This window comes from Rana temporaria, chromosome 11 (assembly GCF_905171775.1).
Source record: "Rana temporaria chromosome 11, aRanTem1.1, whole genome shotgun sequence".
In the NCBI taxonomy this organism is placed as follows: Eukaryota; Metazoa; Chordata; class Amphibia; order Anura; family Ranidae; genus Rana; species Rana temporaria.
The window spans coordinates 141,968,058-141,987,948 of NC_053499.1; the positions used below are offsets into that span (position 1 = coordinate 141,968,058).

General features: G+C 48.7%; 1 protein-coding gene across 1 annotated transcript; it reads right to left on the reverse strand.

Annotated features, from left to right (window-relative positions):
- Positions 1–428: 428 nt before the first annotated feature.
- E2F4 (E2F transcription factor 4) lies at positions 429–18,926 on the reverse strand. Its single transcript, XM_040329222.1, has 10 exons — positions 18,756–18,926; positions 13,012–13,121; positions 5,239–5,400; positions 4,900–4,943; positions 3,860–3,921; positions 3,538–3,775; positions 2,753–2,923; positions 2,338–2,385; positions 931–975; positions 429–850 (listed from the first exon to the last, which is right to left on the reverse strand). Exons 1-10 carry the CDS (start codon positions 18,876–18,878, stop codon positions 738–740), a joined length of 1,116 nt encoding a protein of 371 aa, XP_040185156.1. The 5' UTR covers positions 18,879–18,926; the 3' UTR covers positions 429–737.
- Positions 18,927–19,891: the final 965 nt, after the last annotated feature.

Here is a 19,891-nt window from a genome sequence, read left to right on the forward strand (position 1 = left end):
ACGTAGACTACAGTCTTCTCTTACCAACTCTGAGCCCGATCCTCCAGCATTTGTCTCACATACTTCCCAACCCAGACACTGCAGCTCACAGTGGAAGAGTTTCAGGAACAGAGAGCAGTGGGCAGGACTAGCAGTGGCCAGGTGATGATTGACAAGCTACAGGATTGTAAATGCCAATAGCCACGCCCCCTCCAGTGGACTTCACTAGAAGGATCAACAGGTATTTGTGTGACTTTGCAGGACTATGAAGAAACTATCAGCGCAGATGGATTCAGAAAGAAATACTGTAGCGCATAATGGAGAGCAAGTGTGTGCGTGTGTGCCTGCGAACCAACTGATAAGAACTGTCTGTATTACTCAGTACCTATGTCAGGTAAGTAGATCACAACATAGCAAGAATCAGAATAGCTTTTATGTCCATAAAGTGCTACTGGCCAAAATGGATTTATTTTGTAAAAAACGAAAAAAAAAAAAACTTAAAAAATAATAGAATATGAAGCACAGAAAGGACAGTTTGGTAGAAAAATATCTTTATATGCACATATTCCTGCAAGAATGGCCATTCTCCTGGCACATAGGGCAACGTGGAGGTTCGTCATCCGGGATCGCCGTAATGCAAAGTCTCTACACCATTCTGCATTGCACAAATAACTATGAAATCCAAAAATAGACAACTCTTCATTATGGAACCAAATAGTGTCTCTATTCACAATATGGCACAAGGCCAAGTTCAGACGTCAAAGATGGATGGGAACATCAAACAAGTCGCAGACTCCTTCACTTTCATCCAAGTTGTAGACATAGTCGTGGTCTCCGGGGGGTGGGGAGAGTCTGAGCAGAGGAGCGAACACTGGAGAGGAAGGACCAGCAGGGTAAGAAGACCACCAGTAAAACACAGGACAGCCAGGCAATTACAGCACAGACACTCACCTTCAGATGACATCAGCTCTTCCAGCAGGTCAGAAGCTGTGCATTCTGGGACAAAAAAAAACAACAAAACACATTAATGTGTACATGGTCTTTAAAACACCATTCAAGTAGACCTTTCAGTTTGGTGTGAAGACGCTGCAAACAATGAAAGTACCGTATTTATTGCCCTATAGCGCGCACCCCCAAACCTAGGAGGAGAATCCTAGGAAAAAAAAAAAGAAATGCTGACAATTTACAGTTACTTACAGTTGCCCGGCATCCATCGGCGGCCTTGTCTGGTCCGGCGTCCGTCTACGGCATTCGTGGTGTCCTCCCCGCTTCTTCCGCGCTATTTTTGAACGCCGCCGCCGACACATACCGAGTGCAGTACACTTGGGTACACTCGGCTCCTCTCGCGGAGCCGATCGTGGCCAAGCCCAGCCGAGTGTACCGCACTCGGTGAATGTCGGCGGCGGCGCTCAGAAAGCCGACATATACCGAGTGCAGTACACTCGGCTGGGCTCGGCCACGCTCAGCCGCATTTAACATGTAAACAATCAGTCGGATTTACAAACCACTGTATTTAAGCATATAAGCTCAATTTTGTGTTAAAATTAACTGTGAAATCTAAAACTCCGGTGGGATGCATTTTTCTTGTGCTAAAAGGTGTCGATAACGGCCGTTATAATATTATATATATACACACACACACACACACACAGTTTCGGCCAAGTACATCCTGAATTTTCGGTTGCGACACCAAAATTTCCATTCGGTGCACCTCTATCCCAGTCATCATATGCTGTATAGTTCTAAATCTGTGATAATATCAGGCAATATGGAAACTCGGTCTAACCATATCTTTGATCTTTTATCATTTTCTACTTTACAGACTGAACATATAGTATACTGCCTATGTGGGATACTCGGCTCTTCACCCCAGATAGATACTTGGCCCCTCCACTACTGTTAGACTTAATTCACACTTGTAGGACTCCAAAGTTGTGCCGACTTTAGAGTGCAACTTTGGATGGGTGCAACTTGGATACAACTTTGGCTTTAACCAGTGAGAATGGACAACTGTTGCACACAAGTTGCATTGTATAACATTTAGGAACGACTTTCATCCAACTTCTGAGGGTTAACATTAAAGTCTATGGACCTGAAGTTGCATGAAAGTCGGACCAAAGTAGTGCATGAACTACTTTGAAGTTGCTGCAACTTCAAGTCACGCATATTTGAATGGTTATCTTTGGAAAACACAGGGACACGACTTGTCATGCAACTTTAATGTCCAAAGTTGCATGACAAGTCACACAAGTGTGAATGGAGCCTTAGAGAGACTCAGGTCTTCACACTGGATGGACAGATTGCACTTGTAACTTGAAACCTCTGAAATGACTGAAGAATAAAAGTAGGACCATTTACCTCTTGTTGGGTCGAATAATTCGGAGAGATCGGTGGGTAACTCCAATACTACAACAAAAAGAAAGAAAAAAACTCTGTGTAAGACTGGATTCACATCTATGCATTTTTAGTGCTTTTTGCATATTTGCACTATGGTCCATTTAACATGGTTTCCTATGGAACACGGTCTGTAGTGCAAATCTGCAAAATGCACTGAAAATGCCATAGGTGTGAATCCAGCCTAATACACCTCTGTCTGTATACACAAACCTCTAATCCACCATCACAAATGATATAGATAGTAGGGATAGACACTTAGGATCTAATGAACTAAACCCCTTTAGAATCCATTCAAGATTTTCATTGAGATGTTCTAAAATACAAATCGTTGATCTTCCCCTATAACCAAGAACAATTTGGTAATAACAAAACTCACCATCTGATGGCTCAGACTTGATTGGCTGGAATGAGGTAGATGGATTTAGCAAATCAGCACTGCTGTCTAATGAGGCTGAAGACTGGAGGGGGCAGCTGGTATCTACAGTGGGTAGAAGGGTGGATCCAGAATCTTCCACTACTTCGCTGGATGGAGGGCATTCCTGTGTTTCTGAACAAGAAATACAATTAATCAGCAAACGTCTAATGAATCACTCTTGCATCATGGCACCTGTATGCCTGGGGAGTACATACTCCTCAGGTAAGTAGATAGCGGACATTTGGGTACTCATACTCGAAGAGGGAGAAGTAGGCAATAGTCATTACTATCTTCACAATCACGGAGGGAATACTAAAGAACCAACACAATATCCACACTATTCATACTCCCTGGGGGTAGAGTGCAGCTATCATAGTATTTATATTCCCTGGTGGATACGGAGAAGCCATTGTAGAGTAGATATCTCACTATCCATACTATCTGCAGATAAAGAGTAGATATCACACTACTCATACTCCCTGGGAGTATACAGTAGATCTCATACAATCCATACTCCCTGGGAGTATACAATATATCTCATACTATCCATACCTCCTTGGAGTATACAGTAGATCTCATACTATCCATACTCCCTGTGAGTATACAGTAGATCTCATACTATCCATACCTCCTTGGAGTATACAGTAGATCTCATACAATCCATACCCCCTTGGAGTATACAGTAGATCTCATACTATCCATACTCCCTGGGGATAAAGCAAAGCTCTTACATTATAGTAACTCACCAGAAACGGTGCTCTGAGGCGTAGCCGGTGGGTGGGGCTTAGGTTCTGTCTCATGGGTGAGGGCAGCTTGATGGGGATTGCTTGCGATTGCAGGATTTGATTGGACAAGATCTTCGGGTGGTGGGACAGGCACAACAACTGGAGGAGAGTTTGAAGTGTCTTTATTGACCAAAAGAACCTCTATGGGCCCCGTGGAACTTTTCAGGTGAATCTGAAACTTCTTCTGCCCATTGATTGCCTGTAGGTGGAGCAGGAGGTGACAGAATTAAAATATATGTAGTCAGACAGGCAGAAGCTGAAAATCAGAATAAAGGACACTTACCTCTGGCACTGGAACCTCTAAACATGTGCCTGATGGAGCTCGAATGGCAAGCAATGTATCACCTGTAAAAACCACAACAATCGCAATAAACTCCGCAACCAAAAGACAACCCACGTACTGTAATAATTAAGATGAGCAGTAAGTGGGAACACCACAGAGTCTAGAATTACAGGGACATGGGCAATAGATGGGATCACAACCACTGAGTCTAGCATTAAAAGGAAATGGCTAATAGGTGGGAACACAACCACAGAGTCTAGCATCATAAGGACATGGGCAATAGGTGGGAACACCACCGAGTCTTGCATTACAGGAACATCGGCAATAGGTGGGAACACCAGCACTGAGTATAGCATTACAGGGACATGGGCAATAGGTGGGAACACCGCCACTGAGTATAGCATTACAGGGACATGGGCAATAGGTGGGAACACCGCCACTGAGTATAGCATTACAGGGACATGGGCAATAGGTGGGAACACCACAGAGTATAGCATTACAGGGACATGGGCAATAGGTGGGAACACAACCACTCAGTCTAGCATCATAAGGACATAGGCAATAGGTGGGAACACCACCAATGAGTTTAGCATTACAGGGACATGGGCAATAGGTGGGAACACCAGCACCGAGTATAGCATTACAGGGACATGGGCAATAGGTGGGAACACAACCAGAGTCTAGCATCATAAGGACATAGGCAATAGGTGGGAACACCACCAATGAGTTTAGCATTACAGGGACATGGGCAATAAGTGGGAAGAACACCACTGATCTAGCATTACAGGGACATGGGCAACAGGTGGGACAGCACCACTGATTTAGCATTACAGGGACATGGGCAATAAGTGGGAAGAACACCACTGATCTAGCATTACAGGGACATGGGCAACAGGTGGGACAGCACCACTGAGTCCAGCATAAGGATGACCCAGTATAAGGATAATATAATCAGTTGATGAAATTGGCTCCATACACTGAAAGGTGACCAGGCCTTTTGAAGTCCCCTACCAGCTCACACCATCAGTAACAAGACTAACCTGGAAAACAGCGACAGATATCTTCATGCGTCAGGTATGCTAATGTAAACCCAGTTAAGGAAGAACATTCCTTCCAACACAAGTAACTTCTGTAGACCACCCCCCCCCCCAAAGATATCAGCCATTTATGAAGGTTCAATGAGTAGATAGCCCAAGCACAGACTGACATGCAGCATGCCTTATGTGTAAACAGTGCAGAAGACTAGAGTAGCCCCAATAAGGCAAGGGTTGGGGGATGAGGTAATGTACTGTATATGGTGGATAAGGGGTAGATCAGTGTGGAAGAGGAGGAAAAGATATGTATAAGGGAAGAGGGTAGATTAGTTGGGTAAAGGATATCCCGTGTTTTGCACATCATCTGTCACATTCTTGATGCTTTGTTGCACCCAGATACGTTGCTGGTTGAGTTCCTGCTCTCGTTTCTCCAGATCTGCTAGTTCAGCCTTAAGGTCAATGAGTTTGTCGGCAATCTCCCGCGTGTTACAACCGGGACCAACTCCCCTGCAGAGAAGTAGAACAGATTATTCTCCATAGTCCATTGTACGCATACATACAGAGTTCTAGCTGGACTGAGAGGATCAGAAAGCAGGATCTATCTGCCTGATCTAAGAACCAAAAGTACATGAAGTATTTTGGGTCCACAACCGCCAAAAAACGGACGTTACTTACCGGTAACGGTGTTTCTATGAACCTTCCAGGACGGCACCCGAGAGATGATGGCTCCTCCCCACAGGAAACACAATCACTTAACAATTTAAAAGACCCCACCCTTCCCCTTGATCCTCAGTATGAATTAGAGTAGTCCTGAACTGGTTCACAAGGGACATTGTTCCGTATAGGTACTTACCACCTAGCGTTTAGCTTATCTTTTCCCTCCACATAGGGCGGGAAGTAGGCCTGCCGTCCTGGAAGGTTCATAGAAACACCGTTACCGGTAAGTAACGTCCGTTTTCTCTCATCACCTTCCAGGACGGCACCCGAGAGGATAGACGAGTAACCAACAGGCCTACTTTAGGGTGGGACCCTTGCCTGCAAGGTCTTTTGCTAGATGTCAGAATCTGATTTTATTTCACCACTTCCACTTCCTAGTGTGTGATGAGGGTATCCTAGCTGGATCATGAAAATGACCTGCAGGTCTGCTCCACCTATGCTCCTGTCTCCTCTTTGGATGCAGAGTCTAGGTGGCACGTGCTCTTAAAGAAAAAAATTCTGAGAGCTTGAGTATTCTTTAGGATAGAAAGGTTGGCTGCGCCAATATTCTAGCCATCGTGGTTTATAGTGTCTGCAAAGCTGCATAAGACCATCCAAAGTTTAGTCAGAGATTTGTTCTGTGAAACAAAGACCTACTTTGATCAACCCAGAAAAAAAAAAAACAACATGTGGTTTTAAGCTACTAGTCTGTACAGGAGAATGGTTTAGAAAGAAACAGGGTCTCCCGACGTACAATCCTTGTGGGTCCCCCTTTTTTGTTTGCCAAAGTCCTGGTGAAACAAGGAAATAAACCCACTCAAGGATACTAGATTAAGGGAAGTCTATTCCCTTCACTCAAATGACTGGACAGGTATGTGACCAAGCAGGGCGTTTGGTGTGCTCCTGCACTCCCTTCAGTCCACCTGTCCACCTCCATTCATTGGAATGCATGTGACTTTATAGCGAGGACACTTATTGGTCAGTGTCTGGACCACAGGATGCCTTGGCGTGGCTCGCTCGTGCGTCCGCCAATACGCGTGGACAAACTCCTGTCTCCAACGTACACTGCTAGACCGGACAAAAACAGCTGCTCTGCAAGCCGGTTGACAAGCAGGTCCCATCCTGGTCATTCCCCATTTCTGGGTTCCTTCCCATCTGAATACCGACATGTCAGATGTGAGATTGTTCTATATACCCTAGGCTCCTTATAACCCTGCGAGTCGATCATTAAACTACGCAGAAAGGAGCCTGTTTCGAAATTGCAAGTAACCACTGCATTCATTGGTATATAACAGAAAAGAACTAAGGTGCCGGGGAAAGAAAAAACTTTTCACCGCCCCCCGCGTATAATATGCAGATACATTTTACCCTATAATCTCAGGGTAAACCCATGAGTGCCACACGCCAACAGAATACAGTATTCTGTAAAAATCCAGTGTTTGAGGTCATGATCCACTCCAAGCACCAAGGAGTGTTAAGTTAAGCAGATCCCTACCACAAGGGACCAATGCCATAGTAGGAGTAAAAGATGAATATTGGTTATTCATATCCAGTTCGTCCAAGGGGGTGACATGAAGGACATACACTGAGCTATAAAGCTCGGATCGGATCGGGAGAACCAGTCAGAAAGAATCCTGATGCTGAATTTTTTAGGCAAACAGCCCCTAACAGCGTAACCCCTTTCCTACTAAAAAGAACCTACTAGGTGATTTTATGACCTCCTTCCAGTGTCCTATAACCCTACTGGGTTCAGGTCTAGGGAATGTCTCTGGCATGCCTAGAAGTAAAGGCTCGCAATCAGAAATCCTGTTCCTTCCATGTGAATGGAAAATAAGGTCTGAAATAAAGTGACCAAAATGTCCCAGATATACAGGTCCTAGATCTTGTATTTCCGAAGGACAGCAAGCTCAGACTTAATATGGAAAAACAGATAGACACCCCCAGCCTCCACTGCTGTGTTTTCTGATATACAGACACCTGTAGGATAGAGAAGACACAACCAACCTTAGGTGTGTATTTCTCATATGTAGTAAGATACCATATAACCTAAGCCCAGAGAAAGGACAGAAGCTCCAAGTGTGAGCTTCTGATGCTTAATAGGTTTATAGGTCCTACATTCAACAGAGAGGCCACTAGCCAATATGGTGTTTTTTCTGAGTAATAAAGAACGCAGAGAACACAGACACCTTCTACTGCTGTGTTTTATTTATGTGCAGTGACCCAAGGTAATAGATTCAGGACAGGAGGACAAGAACCACTATAGTGTTGTCTATTCCTGACTGACCGCAGTACGGTCTTCCAATCAACAGAAAATAATACTAGCACCTATAGTATATCTCTGATGATCATAGAAAAAAGCAGTCGCATGGCCAGTATGACCAAAAGGACATATGCGGCCTCAACCGTGTATTGCTGGTGTTATACTCCCTGCAGTCATAACTAGCAGAGAGTGGTATTAGCATACTTCAGATAAACAATAGGGTATAGGACAAGGGACCGAAATGTTACAGACAGTAACATTGTGTATTCCAACACCCACAGTCATATACCTGATAGAAACGTCACTAGCAAGAAAACTCAATGCTGTGCGTTTCTGGATGGTAACAGTATACCGTCATGAACCCACAATACCAGTTGTGCATTATTTTGATTAGAAAAAAACTTGGAAAGTTTATATGACCAACAGCATGTTGTCGGCAACCCAATGTGTTACTTAATGCAACCTTGTCGGGTCATCTAATCAACAGAAATGTCACTAGCAAAAAAAGGACACTTAAAGCAGTGCATATCTGAATTTATAAATATCCTTAACAATAATACAATGCTATGCGTTTCTGATCAGCAAAATTGTATAGTCATATAACCACAGCAGAAGTGTCGCTATCAGTAACTCAGCGTCATGCGTTTCTGATAAGTAATAGTGTACCAACATGTAACCTCCACAAATTTTTACCAACAGTAACTCAGTGTGGTATGTTTCTGAATAACCATAGTGTGCGGTTTATATAATAGAGGTGTCACCGACAAATCAATGTCATGCTTCTCTGATAAGCAATAATATACATGCATGTATCCGACAGAAATTACACCGACAGTAACTCAATGTGGTATATTTCTGAATAACCATAGTGTGCGGTTTATATAATAGAGGTGTCACCGACAAATCAATGTCATGCTTCTCTGATAAGCAATAATATACATGCATGTATCCGACAGAAATTACACCGACAGTAACTCAATGTGGTATATTTCTGAATAACCATAGTGTGCGGTTTATATAATAGAGGTGTCACCGACAAATCAATGTCATGCTTCTCTGATAAGCAATAATATACATTCCTGTATCCGACAGAAATTACACCGACAGTAACTCAATGTGGTATGTTTCTGAATAACAATAGTGTGCGAATATACCATAGAGGCATCACCACCATTCAGTGTTATGCGTTTGATAAGGAACAGAGTACCGTTATCTAATCAATTTTAGGCATTTCTGGTGAGTCATAGGATATCCCTTGATCATCAGTCTACATATATACACACACAAAATATATATATATATATATACATACACACACACACACACACACACACACATATATCTCAGAAATGACCCAAGATAAACCCATGTTGTGCATTTCTGATGTGCGGACTGACCAACGCTCTATCCTAGCATAACCTGAGTTTCAGATATTGATCCTTCATCCCAGTGAAGGAACATGGTAGTTCCAAATACTGGAAATCCGAGGTGTGTGACTATACCACAATAGTGGTAGCTGCTATTGCAAAGGTCTGAGTAGGTGTAGCTGGTCCACACACAGGTGGGAGCTAGTCCAAGCCTTTAAGGTCTTAACGAGCACAGACTCAGAAATCAATTAGGTCTCTCATGAAGAGGTGACCATAGTCTCAGGCTGGAGGCAATCAGACACCTGTATGGCTGATTTTCATAGTTTTAACACAGGGGTTTGTACCAGAGAAACTCCCAATTAAGGGTTGCAGGCTAGCATTTTATGCTTCTCACACCACCTAAATGGTTTGTTGCCTGAGCCACAAGAGGTTTAGATTAACTCTAACACACTGACAGATATACCAGCAGTGTAAGGAGGAAGTGATCGGTTGGAACTTGGGAGATATTGTAACCAATAAACAACCCCCACAAGGGTAATAAACCCACTAGTATGCCCCCTGTTGGGCCTATCCTAAGAGTTTAGGAGGTCAGTTTTTTGGCTAAAAAACCTAACTGCACCCTTGTGATCTGCCTGTCAGATTCATGGCAGGCTGGCCCTAACTGGATTGAGCCTTGCTCAGCCCCCTTTTATGAGATTATTCTAGGGATTTTATAATCTCCTCAGAGGCCTGTATTTGCCTGCAGGAGTCCAACCAGACCCTCTAGGGTGAATGGCTCCTGTTTAGCTTGGCTTACCATATCCTCCCTGTCCTCCTTAAGCTTCCTCTACCTGGACTAGAGGGAATGACTGTGAGGGCGGGGGAAGGGCACTAGGTTCCGTTCGGACGAGGCCTTCTTGGGAGGATATGTCTTCTCTAGGGATAAGCTCCTCTATGTCAGACCTTAAGTTACGGACTGCCTGGCGGCTTCATGGAAAGTTTTTCCTTTCTCTGCCAAGTTATGAGGAGCTATGCCCTGTAGCGGTAGGAGACTGTTTATTTGGGGTCTCCTGGGATCCGCTGGGGGTTTTTTGCAAGACAAGAGATATACATATATGCATAATATTACTTTGTCCTCCCCAGGACTGCAGGTTTGTACTGGGGAGGTGAAAGGGTGAGAAGTAAAAACCAGTCCTGTGCTGGCTGGCTGGCCCCAGAGACTCAGACCCTGAAGACCAGGACTCTCACTCCCTTTCCTCCTCCCTTTCCAAGGGGGAATGTACTCACTGCGCCCCGACCTGGATCTGCCTGCAGTCACATTTGCCTTCATCTCCTCCTGTCCATGAGGAGGTTTGGCTGGGTCCCCGGCTGTCGGTACCTCTTGTAAGGGCTATCCGCAAGCCGACCCTTCCACCGCCATGCTTCTCTCCGGCGTCCCTTCCGGGTTGCGCTGTGAGGCAAAAGCCCACCTTCACTCAGAGAGGCTTGGAGCGCCATGTTTCCAAAAGTAGGAAGCAGTACCCGGGAAGAGAGAGCTCTTCAAATGGCGGCGTTTCTTCTGCACCCTAGCGATGGCAAGCCTCCCCGCAGCTCAGAGCGCTGGTGCACGCCTGGGGCGACCTGTGAGTTAGACCCGAAGGCCTACAGGTTAGTTCAGCCCTCCCCGGCCTCCCTAAGACCTGTCTCAACAGGGGTACCTTCGACCCTCCCCGGTCTCTAGGTTTTCAAACAAAACAAACGTGACGATGTGTTCGGAGAAACACAATCAATACTGAGGATCAAGGGGAAGGGTGGGGTCTTTTAAATTGTTAAGTGATTGTGTTTCCTGTGGGGAGGAGCCATCATCTCTCGGGTGCCGTCCTGGAAGGTGATGAGAGAAATATAAGAGCAGAAAAAATGTCAGCACCAACCAACCGTGTAGCTGCACTGCTTTCCGACTGTGGGGATGTATATAATGCCCTGCCTGTGGGCTTTTCACACACCACATGACAACAATGCCCCAGTCTCCAAACTGCATTCCCTGTGGGGTGGACTGTTCACATTAATATCTACTTCTCCTCCAATAATATCATAAACACACACACACATATTTATAGACATACAGATCGGAAGGGACAATTCTTCCTCCGGATTGACCCCACAGAGTGAAAGGGCAGTTCCTCGCTGGAAATTACCCTACAGGCAGCTCATGCCCGGGACTGACCCTACAGGCAGGAAGGGCACCTCATCCCCGGGACTGACCCTACAGGTAGGAAGGGCACTTTGTCCCCGGGACTGACCCTACAGGCAGGAAGGGCACCTCGCCCCCGGGACTGACCCTACAGGTAGGAAGGGCACTTTGTCCCCAGGACTGACCCTACAGGCAGGAAGGGCACCTCATCCCCGGGACTGACCCTACAGGCAGGAAGGGCACTTCATCCCCGGGACTGACCCTACTGGCAGGAAGGGCACCTCATCCCCGGGACTGACCCTACAGGCAGGAAGGGCACCTCATCCCCGGGACTGACCCTACAGGCAGGAAGGGCACCTCGTCCCCAGGACTGACCCTACAGGCAGGAAGGGCACCTCATCCCTGGGACTGACCCTACAGGCAGGAAGGGCACCTCGTCCCCGGGACTGACCCTACAGGCAGGAAGGGCACCTCGTCCCCGGGACTGACCCTACAGGCAGGAAGGGCAGCTCATGCCCAGGACTGACCCTACAGGCAGGAAGGGCAGCTCATGCCCAGGACTGACCCTACAGGCAGGAAGGGCAGCTCATCCCCGGGACCGACCCTACAGGCAGGAAGGGCAGCTCATCCCCGGGACCGACCCTACAGGCAGGAAGGGCAGCTCATCCCCGGGACCGACCCTACAGGCAGGAAGGGCAGCTCATCCCCGGGACCGACCCTACAGGCAGGAAGGGCAGCTCATCCCCGGGACCGACCCTACAGGCAGGAAGGGCAGCTCATCCCCGGGACCGACCCTACAGGCAGGAAGGGCAGCTCATCCCCGGGACCGACCCTACAGGCAGGAAGGGCAGCTCATCCCCGGGAACGACCCTACAGGCAGGAAGGGCAGCTCATCCCCGGGACCGACCCTACAGGCAGGAAGGGCAGCTCATCCCCGGGACCGACCCTACAGGCAGGAAGGGCACCTCATCCCTGGGACTGACCCTACAGGCAGGAAGGGCACCTCATCCCCGGGACTGACCCTACAGGCAGGAAGGGCACCTCATCCCTGGGACTGACCCTACAGGCAGGAAGGGCAGCTCATCCCCGGGACTGACCGTACAGACAGGAAGGGCAGCTCATCCCCAGGACTGACCCTACATGCAGGAAGGGCAGCTCATCCCCGGGACTGACCTTACAGGCAGGAAGGGCAGCTTATCCCCGGGACTGACCCTACAGGCAGGAAGGGCAGCTCATCCCCAGGACTGACCCTACATGCAGGAAGGGCAGCTCATCCCCGGGACTGACCCTACAGACAGGAAGGGCACCTCGTCCCCAGGACTGACCCTACAGGCAGGAAGGGCAGCTCATCCCCAGGACTGACCCTATAGGCAGGAAGGGCACCTCGTCCCCAGGACTGACCCTACAGGCAGGAAGGGCAGCTCGTCCCCAGGACTGACCCTACAGGCAGGAAGGGCACCTCGTCCCCAGGTCTGACCCTACAAACAGGAAGGATAGTCCATTCACAGGAAAGACCCTACAGAGAGGAAGGACAGTGTACTATACAAGTGCCACCACCCAGAGATGTCCCTGTTTGAGCCCCACCAATCAGACTCATCCGTTCAAACAACTGCAGACATGAGGCCTGCTCTGTGCACAATTCCTACTTCCACTGAATACTGTTCTTTGATTTCTTCTCTATCAGCCCGATGCCTTCTAGCACATTGGTGATGTCATAAATTCGACGCTTCTGTCTGACAGCGAGAGTGTCGGCGGCCTGCAAGACAAAACATAACAATGACAACCAAATCTTATTACCACACAAGACAAAGACAGCTAAAACAATCAAAAATATACCAGCATGACACACATCTCTGCTGAGCTGGAATGTGAACATCACGGAAAAGGGAAGAGTCAGGAGACCATCGTCTATGTGCGGTAGCACCCTCAGTGTCATGTAACAGGTATGTACGGTAGGGTCCTCAGTGTCAGGTACTGGTTTATATGGTAATGTCCTCAGTGTCAGGTATATACGGTAGGGTCCTCAGTGTCAGGTGACAGGTTTGTACAGTAGTGTCCTCAGTGCCAGGTATATATGGTAGGTTCCCCAGTGTCAGGTGACGGGGTATATAAGGTAGGGTCCTCCGTATCAGGTGACGGGTATGTACGGTAGTGTCCTCAGTGTCAGGTATATACGGTAGGGACCTCAGTGTCGGGTAGGCGACAGGTATATACGGTAGGGTCCTCAGTGTCAGGTAGGTTAGGTGACGGATATATACGGTAGAAACCTAGGTGACGGGTATATACAGTAGGGACCACGGTGTCAGGTATATACGGTAGGGACCTCAGTGTTGGGTAGGGTAGGTGACAGGTAAATACGGTAGGGTCCTCAGTGTCGGGTAGATTAGGTGACGGGTATATACAGTAGGGACCTCGGTGTCAGGTATATACAGTAGGGACCTCGGTGTCAGGTATATACGGTAGGGACCTCGGTGTCGGGTGATGGGTATATACAGTAGGGTCCTCCGTGTCAGGTGACAGGTATATACGCTAGGGTCCTCAGTGTCGGGTAGGTGACAGGTATATACGGTAGAAACCTCGGTGTCAGGTGACGGGTATATACAGTAGGGACCTCGGTGTCAGGTATATACAGTAGGGACCTCGGTGTCAGGTATATACGGTAGGGACCTCAGTGTCGGGTGATGGGTATATACAGTAGGGTCCTCGGTGTCAGGTGACGGGTATATACGGTAGGGACCTCAGTGTCAGGTATATATGGTAGGAACCTCAGTGTCAGGTGACAGGTATATACGGTAGGGTCCTCAGTGTCGGGTAGGGTAGGTGACAGGTATATACGGTAGAAACCTCGGTGTCAGGTGACGGGTATATACAGTAGGGACCTCGGTGTCAGGTATATACGGTAGGGACCTCAGTGTCGGGTAGGGTAGGTGACGGGTATATACGGTAGAAACCTCGGTGCAGGTATATACGGTAGGGTCCTCAGTGTCGGGTAGGTGACAGGTATATACGGTAGGGTCCTCAGTGTCAGGTGGGTTAGGTGACTGGTATATACGGTAGAAACCTCGGTGTCAGGTGACGGGTATATACAGTAGGGACCTCTGTGTCGGGTAGGGTAGGTGACGGGTATATACGGTAGGGACCTCAGTGTCGGGTAGGGTAGGTGACGGGTATATACGGTAGAAACCTCGGTGCAGGTATATACGGTAGGGACCTCGGTGTCAAGTGACGGGTGTGACAGACCTAGCCGCGACAGGGGCTTTTGGAGAGGACTGCGAGCAAGTCTCTTACACACTGACTATGGGCCCTGGTATTTAAGGGGACACTACTCTTTGAGAGGTGTATACCGGGGGGACTCATAGCACCATGCTGATGTCTGTGCCCCCTGCCATAATATGTTTATTGAAAGTAGATCTCCTGCTATTATCTGAAGGTGTTCTGTTACGATCATGTGTATTGCACTGTGGGAACTCAGAGACGGCAAGTCTGACCTTAAATGAAACCCGAGTCATCCAGGTGCCCAATTAACGTAATGTTTATAGTATTAGGTATGTTTTTCTAATTATTATCCCATGTGCAGTTTGTATTTTTGGGGTAATATGCTCAGGAGGGGGATGTCCTCCTGTGGGTATATATTCTGTGTTAGTTTTCATCAGATAAAGGTGTTCCAGCTTTGCAGCCAAACAAGTCCTGCCTTGTTCTTGGTTGTAATATGAGGCTATAATATCTGAAATCTATCTTCACACTAGAGGAAGTGGTATACGACGGAAGCACTCAAGCGGTGTGGGACGTTCCGTTACAACGGGTATGTACGGTAGAGTCCGCAGTGTCAGGTGACGGGGTATGTACGGTAGAGTCCTCAGTGTCAGGTGACGGGTATATACGGTAGAGTCCTCAGTGTCATGTATATACGGTAGAGTCCTCAGTGTCATGTGACGGGTATATACGGTAGTCCTCGGTGACGGGTATATACGGTAGTCCTCAGTGTCAGGTGACGGGTATATACGGTAGAGTCCTCAGTGTCAGGTGATGGGTATATAAGGTAGAATCCTTAGTGTCAAATGACGGGGTATGTACGGTAGAGTCCTCAGTGTCATGTATATACGGTAGTCCTCAGTGTCATGTATATACGGTAGTCCTCAGTGTCATGTATATACGGTAGTCCTCAGTGTCAGGTGACAGGTATATACGGGAGTCCTCAGTGTCAGGTGACGGGTATGTACGGTAGAGTGCGCAGTGTCAGGTGATGGGTATATATACGGTAGTCCTTGGTGTCGGGTATGTACGGTAGAGTCCTCAGTGTCAGGTAACAGGTATGTACGGTAGAGTCCTCAGTGTCAAGTGACGGGTATATATAGTAGCGTCCCCAATGTCAAGTGACGGGTATGTACAGTAGAGTCCGCAGTGTCAGGTGACGGATATGTACGGTAGAGTCCGCGGTGTCAGGTGACGGGGTATGTACGGTAGAGTCCTCGGTGTCAGGTGACGGGTATGTACGGTAGAGTCCTCGGTGTCAGGTGACAGGTATGTACGGTAGAGTCCTCAGTGTCAGGTGACGGCTATGTACGGTAGAGTCCTCGGTGTCAGGTGACGGGGTATGTACGGTAGAGTCCGCAGTGTCAGGTGACGGGGTATGTACGGTAGAGTCCGCAGTGTCAGGTGACGGGGTATATACGGTAGAGTCCTCTGTGTCAGGTGACGGGGTATGTACGGTAGAGTCCTCGGTGTCAGGTGACGGGGTATGTACGGTAGAGTCCGCAGTGTCAGGTGACGGATATGTACGGTAGAGTCCGCGGTGTCAGGTGACGGGGTATGTACGGTAGAGTCCTCGGTGTCAGGTGACGGCTATGTACGGTAGAGTCCTCGGTGTCAGGTGACGGGGTATGTACGGTAGAGTCCGCAGTGTCAGGTGACGGGGTATATACGGTAGAGTCCTCTGTGTCAGGTGACGGGGTATGTACGGTAGAGTCCTCGGTGTCAGGTGACGGGGTATGTACGGTAGAGTCCGCAGTGTCAGGTGACGGATATGTACGGTAGAGTCCGCGGTGTCAGGTGACGGGGTATGTACGGTAGAGTCCTCGGTGTCAGGTGACGGCTATGTACGGTAGAGTCCTCAGTGTCAGGTGACGGCTATGTTCGGTAGAGTCCTCGGTGTCAGGTGACGGGGTATGTACAGTAGAGTCCGCAGTGTCAGGTGACGGGGTATGTACGGTAGAGTCCTCTGTGTCAGGTGACGTGGTATGTACGGTAGAGTCCTCTGTGTCAGGTGACGGGGTATGTACGGTAGAGTCCTCTGTGTCAGGTGACGGGGTATGTACGGTAGAGTCCTCGGTGTCAGGTGACGGGGTATGTACGGTAGAGTCCTCAGTGTCAGGTGACGGCTATGTACGGTAGAGTCCTCGGTGTCAGGTGACGGCTATGTACGGTAGAGTCCGCAGTGTCAGGTGACGGGGTATGTACGGTAGAGTCCGCAGTGTCAGGTGACGGGGTATGTACGGTAGAGTCCGCAGTGTCAGGTGACGGGGTATGTACGGTAGAGTCCGCAGTGTCAGGTGACGGGGTATGTACGGTAGAGTCCGCGGTGTCAGGTGACGGATATGTACGGTAGAGTCCGCGGTGTCAGGTGACGGGGTATGTACGGTAGAGTCCTCGGTGTCAGGTGACGGGTATGTACGGTAGAGTCCTCGGTGTCAGGTGACAGGTATGTACGGTAGAGTCCTTGGTGTCAGGTGACAGGTATGTACGGTAGAGTCCTCGGTGTCAGGTGACGGGGTATGTACGGTAGAGTCCGCAGTGTCAGGTGACGGGGTATGTACGGTAGAGTCCGCAGTGTCAGGTGACGGGGTATGTACGGTAGAGTCCGCAGTGTCAGGTGACGGGGTATGTACGGTAGAGTCCGCAGTGTCAGGTGACGGGGTATGTACGGTAGAGTCCGCAGTGTCAGGTGACGGGGTATATACGGTAGAGTCCTCTGTGTCAGGTGACGGGGTATGTACGGTAGAGTATTCGGTGTCGGGTGACGGGGTATGTACGGTAGAGTCCTCGGTGATGGGGTATGTACGGTAGAGTCCTCGGTGATGGGGTATGTACGGTAGAGTCCTCGGTGATGGGGTATGTACGGTAGAGTCCTCGGTGATGGGGTATGTACAGTAGAGTCCTCAGTGTCAGGTGACAGGGTATGTACGGTAGAGTCCTCGGTGATGGGGTATGTACGGTAGAGTCCTCGGTGATGGGGTATGTACGGTAGAGTCCTCGGTGATGGGGTATGTACGGTAGAGTCCTCGGTGATGGGGTATGTACAGTAGAGTCCTCAGTGTCAGGTGACAGGGTATGTACGGTAGAGTCCTCGGTGATGGGGTATGTACGGTAGAGTCCTCGGTGATGGGGTATGTACAGTAGAGTCCTCAGTGTCAGGTGACAGGGTATGTACGGTAGAGTCCTCCGTGACGGGGTATATACGGTAGAGTCCTCGGTGTCAGGTGACGGGGTATGTACGGTAGAGTCCTCCGTGACGGGGTATGTACGGTAGAGTATTCGGTGTCAGGTGACAGGGTATGTACGGTAGAGTCCTCGGTGATGGGGTATGTACGGTAGAGTCCTCGGTGATGGGGTATGTACGGTAGAGTCCTCGGTGATGGGGTATGTACAGTAGAGTCCTCAGTGTCAGGTGACAGGGTATGTACGGTAGAGTCCTCGGTGACGGGGTATGTACGGTAGAGTCCTCGGTGTCAGGTGACGGGGTATGTACGGTAGAGTCCTCCGTGACAGGGTATGTACGGTAGAGTCCTCGGTGACGGGGTATGTACGGTAAAGCTCGTAGACAGATGTATACGGGTTGGTCAGGTATATACAGTCGTTTTCACATACATTGGTATATACAATAGTGTCAGGTATACAAGGTAGTGGGTGAAGTATATAAGGGAATGGTTAATATGGTGGTGCCCATGGTCAGGGTATATACCGTATTTCCCCAATACATGGATGTAAACAGAGTGCTCACATACACAGGTATATATGGCAGTGACCATTATATTTATATATATATATATATATATATATATATATATATATTGGCACACAGGTATATACGGCCGGTTTCGGTAGACACGGTAACGCTCACACACAAGGATATATAAATCCTCTACAGAGGTATATACTGTAGTGTCAGGTATATAGGTCAGGGAAATACGGCAGTGCCGCTGTACACAGGTGTATACGGTAGCGGTATGAGCCGACAGCGGGTAGTTCGGACTCGGTGGAGGGAATATGGAGGACGGACAGGGACGATGGGACGGAATACCGCTCACACCGATAACCCTCTATACGGATATATACGGTCCTGTGCCGCACACATAGACCGTAGCGGAGCACACGCGGCTCTCTCCGGTATTACCGCCTTGAGGTCCAGCACGCCGTCCTCGGCCTCCTGTAGCAGGGACACGAACTTGCTGGTGAGGAGCCCCAGACTCTTCTCATGGCGGCTCGGCGTGACCGGACACTGCGCGGGATCCGCCATGACAGCACCGCGAGGCGGGGGGCGGGGCCTCCGGTCAGCTGCTCCAACGGCCAACCCGGAGCATGCCGGGAGAGGGTGGAGCCCAGCGCGCGAGGGGGGGGGGTTGGACTGAGGGACTGTGTGTAAATATATCACCTCGTGGGAGACCGAGGGACCGTCTGTAAATAGCTAGGAGTCAGGGAAGACGGAGGGGGACATGTGTTCTGTGTACTCAGAGAATCCTGTGTATGGGGTGTGCAGGGGATCCTATCTCTGTCTATTGGGACACATTCTCTGAGCTGATTTACTAAAACTGGAGAGTGCAAAATCTAGTGCAGCTCTACATGGGAGCCAATCAGATTCTAACTTCAGCTTGTTCAATGAAGCTTTGACAATAAAACCTGGAAGCTGATTGGTTTCTATGCAGAGCTGCACCCGATTTTGCACTCTTCAGCTTTAGTAAATCTCCCTTCATTTTAATGTGTGATTTGAACACCCCGCACTCCATTCATTCCTACATCCCCAGAGAGCGCGGCCTGAACTCTCTCTGTATTCTATGTACAGTCAGTGTGATCGGCTTCTTTATTAGGTACACCTGTTCCATTGTTTGGCAACACAAATTGCTAATCAGCCAATCGCATGGCAGCAACTCAATGCATTTGGGCCTCTAGACGTGGTGAAGATGACTTATTGAATTTCAAACCAAGCATCAGAATGGGGAAGAAAGTGGATTTAACCACTTGCCGACCAGCCGCTGTCAGCACATTCCCGCAAATCGCTGTAGGTTGTACGTTGGCTCCTCCAAGGATCCGTAGCAGGGGTGCGCCTGATATGCAGGGGTGCGCCCGATATGCGTGGCTGGCGGCATAACCAATCTGTGTGTATGGGGCCTATAGGTGAGGGCAAGCTATGGTAAGTGGTGTGTTTGGGGAGGGGAGGCACCATACATCGGAGTAGCCCGGGTCCCCTGCTGCATAGTCAGTGCTAAATATCCCATCCCCTACTACTACACATGTCCCAAACTACTACACCAC

Coding starts and splice junctions, on each gene's coding strand:
- E2F4 (XM_040329222.1), bottom strand. CDS start 18,878: ATGGCGGATCCCGCGCAGTGTCCGGTCACGCCGAGCCGCCATGAGAAG. Junction 13,122..18,755: donor GCGTGCTGGACCTCAAGGCG/GTAATACCGGAG, acceptor TTTGTCTTGCAG/GCCGCCGACACTCTCGCTGT. Junction 2,386..2,752: donor CAAGTCTGAGCCATCAGATG/GTGAGTTTTGTT, acceptor TTTTTGTTGTAG/TATTGGAGTTACCCACCGAT.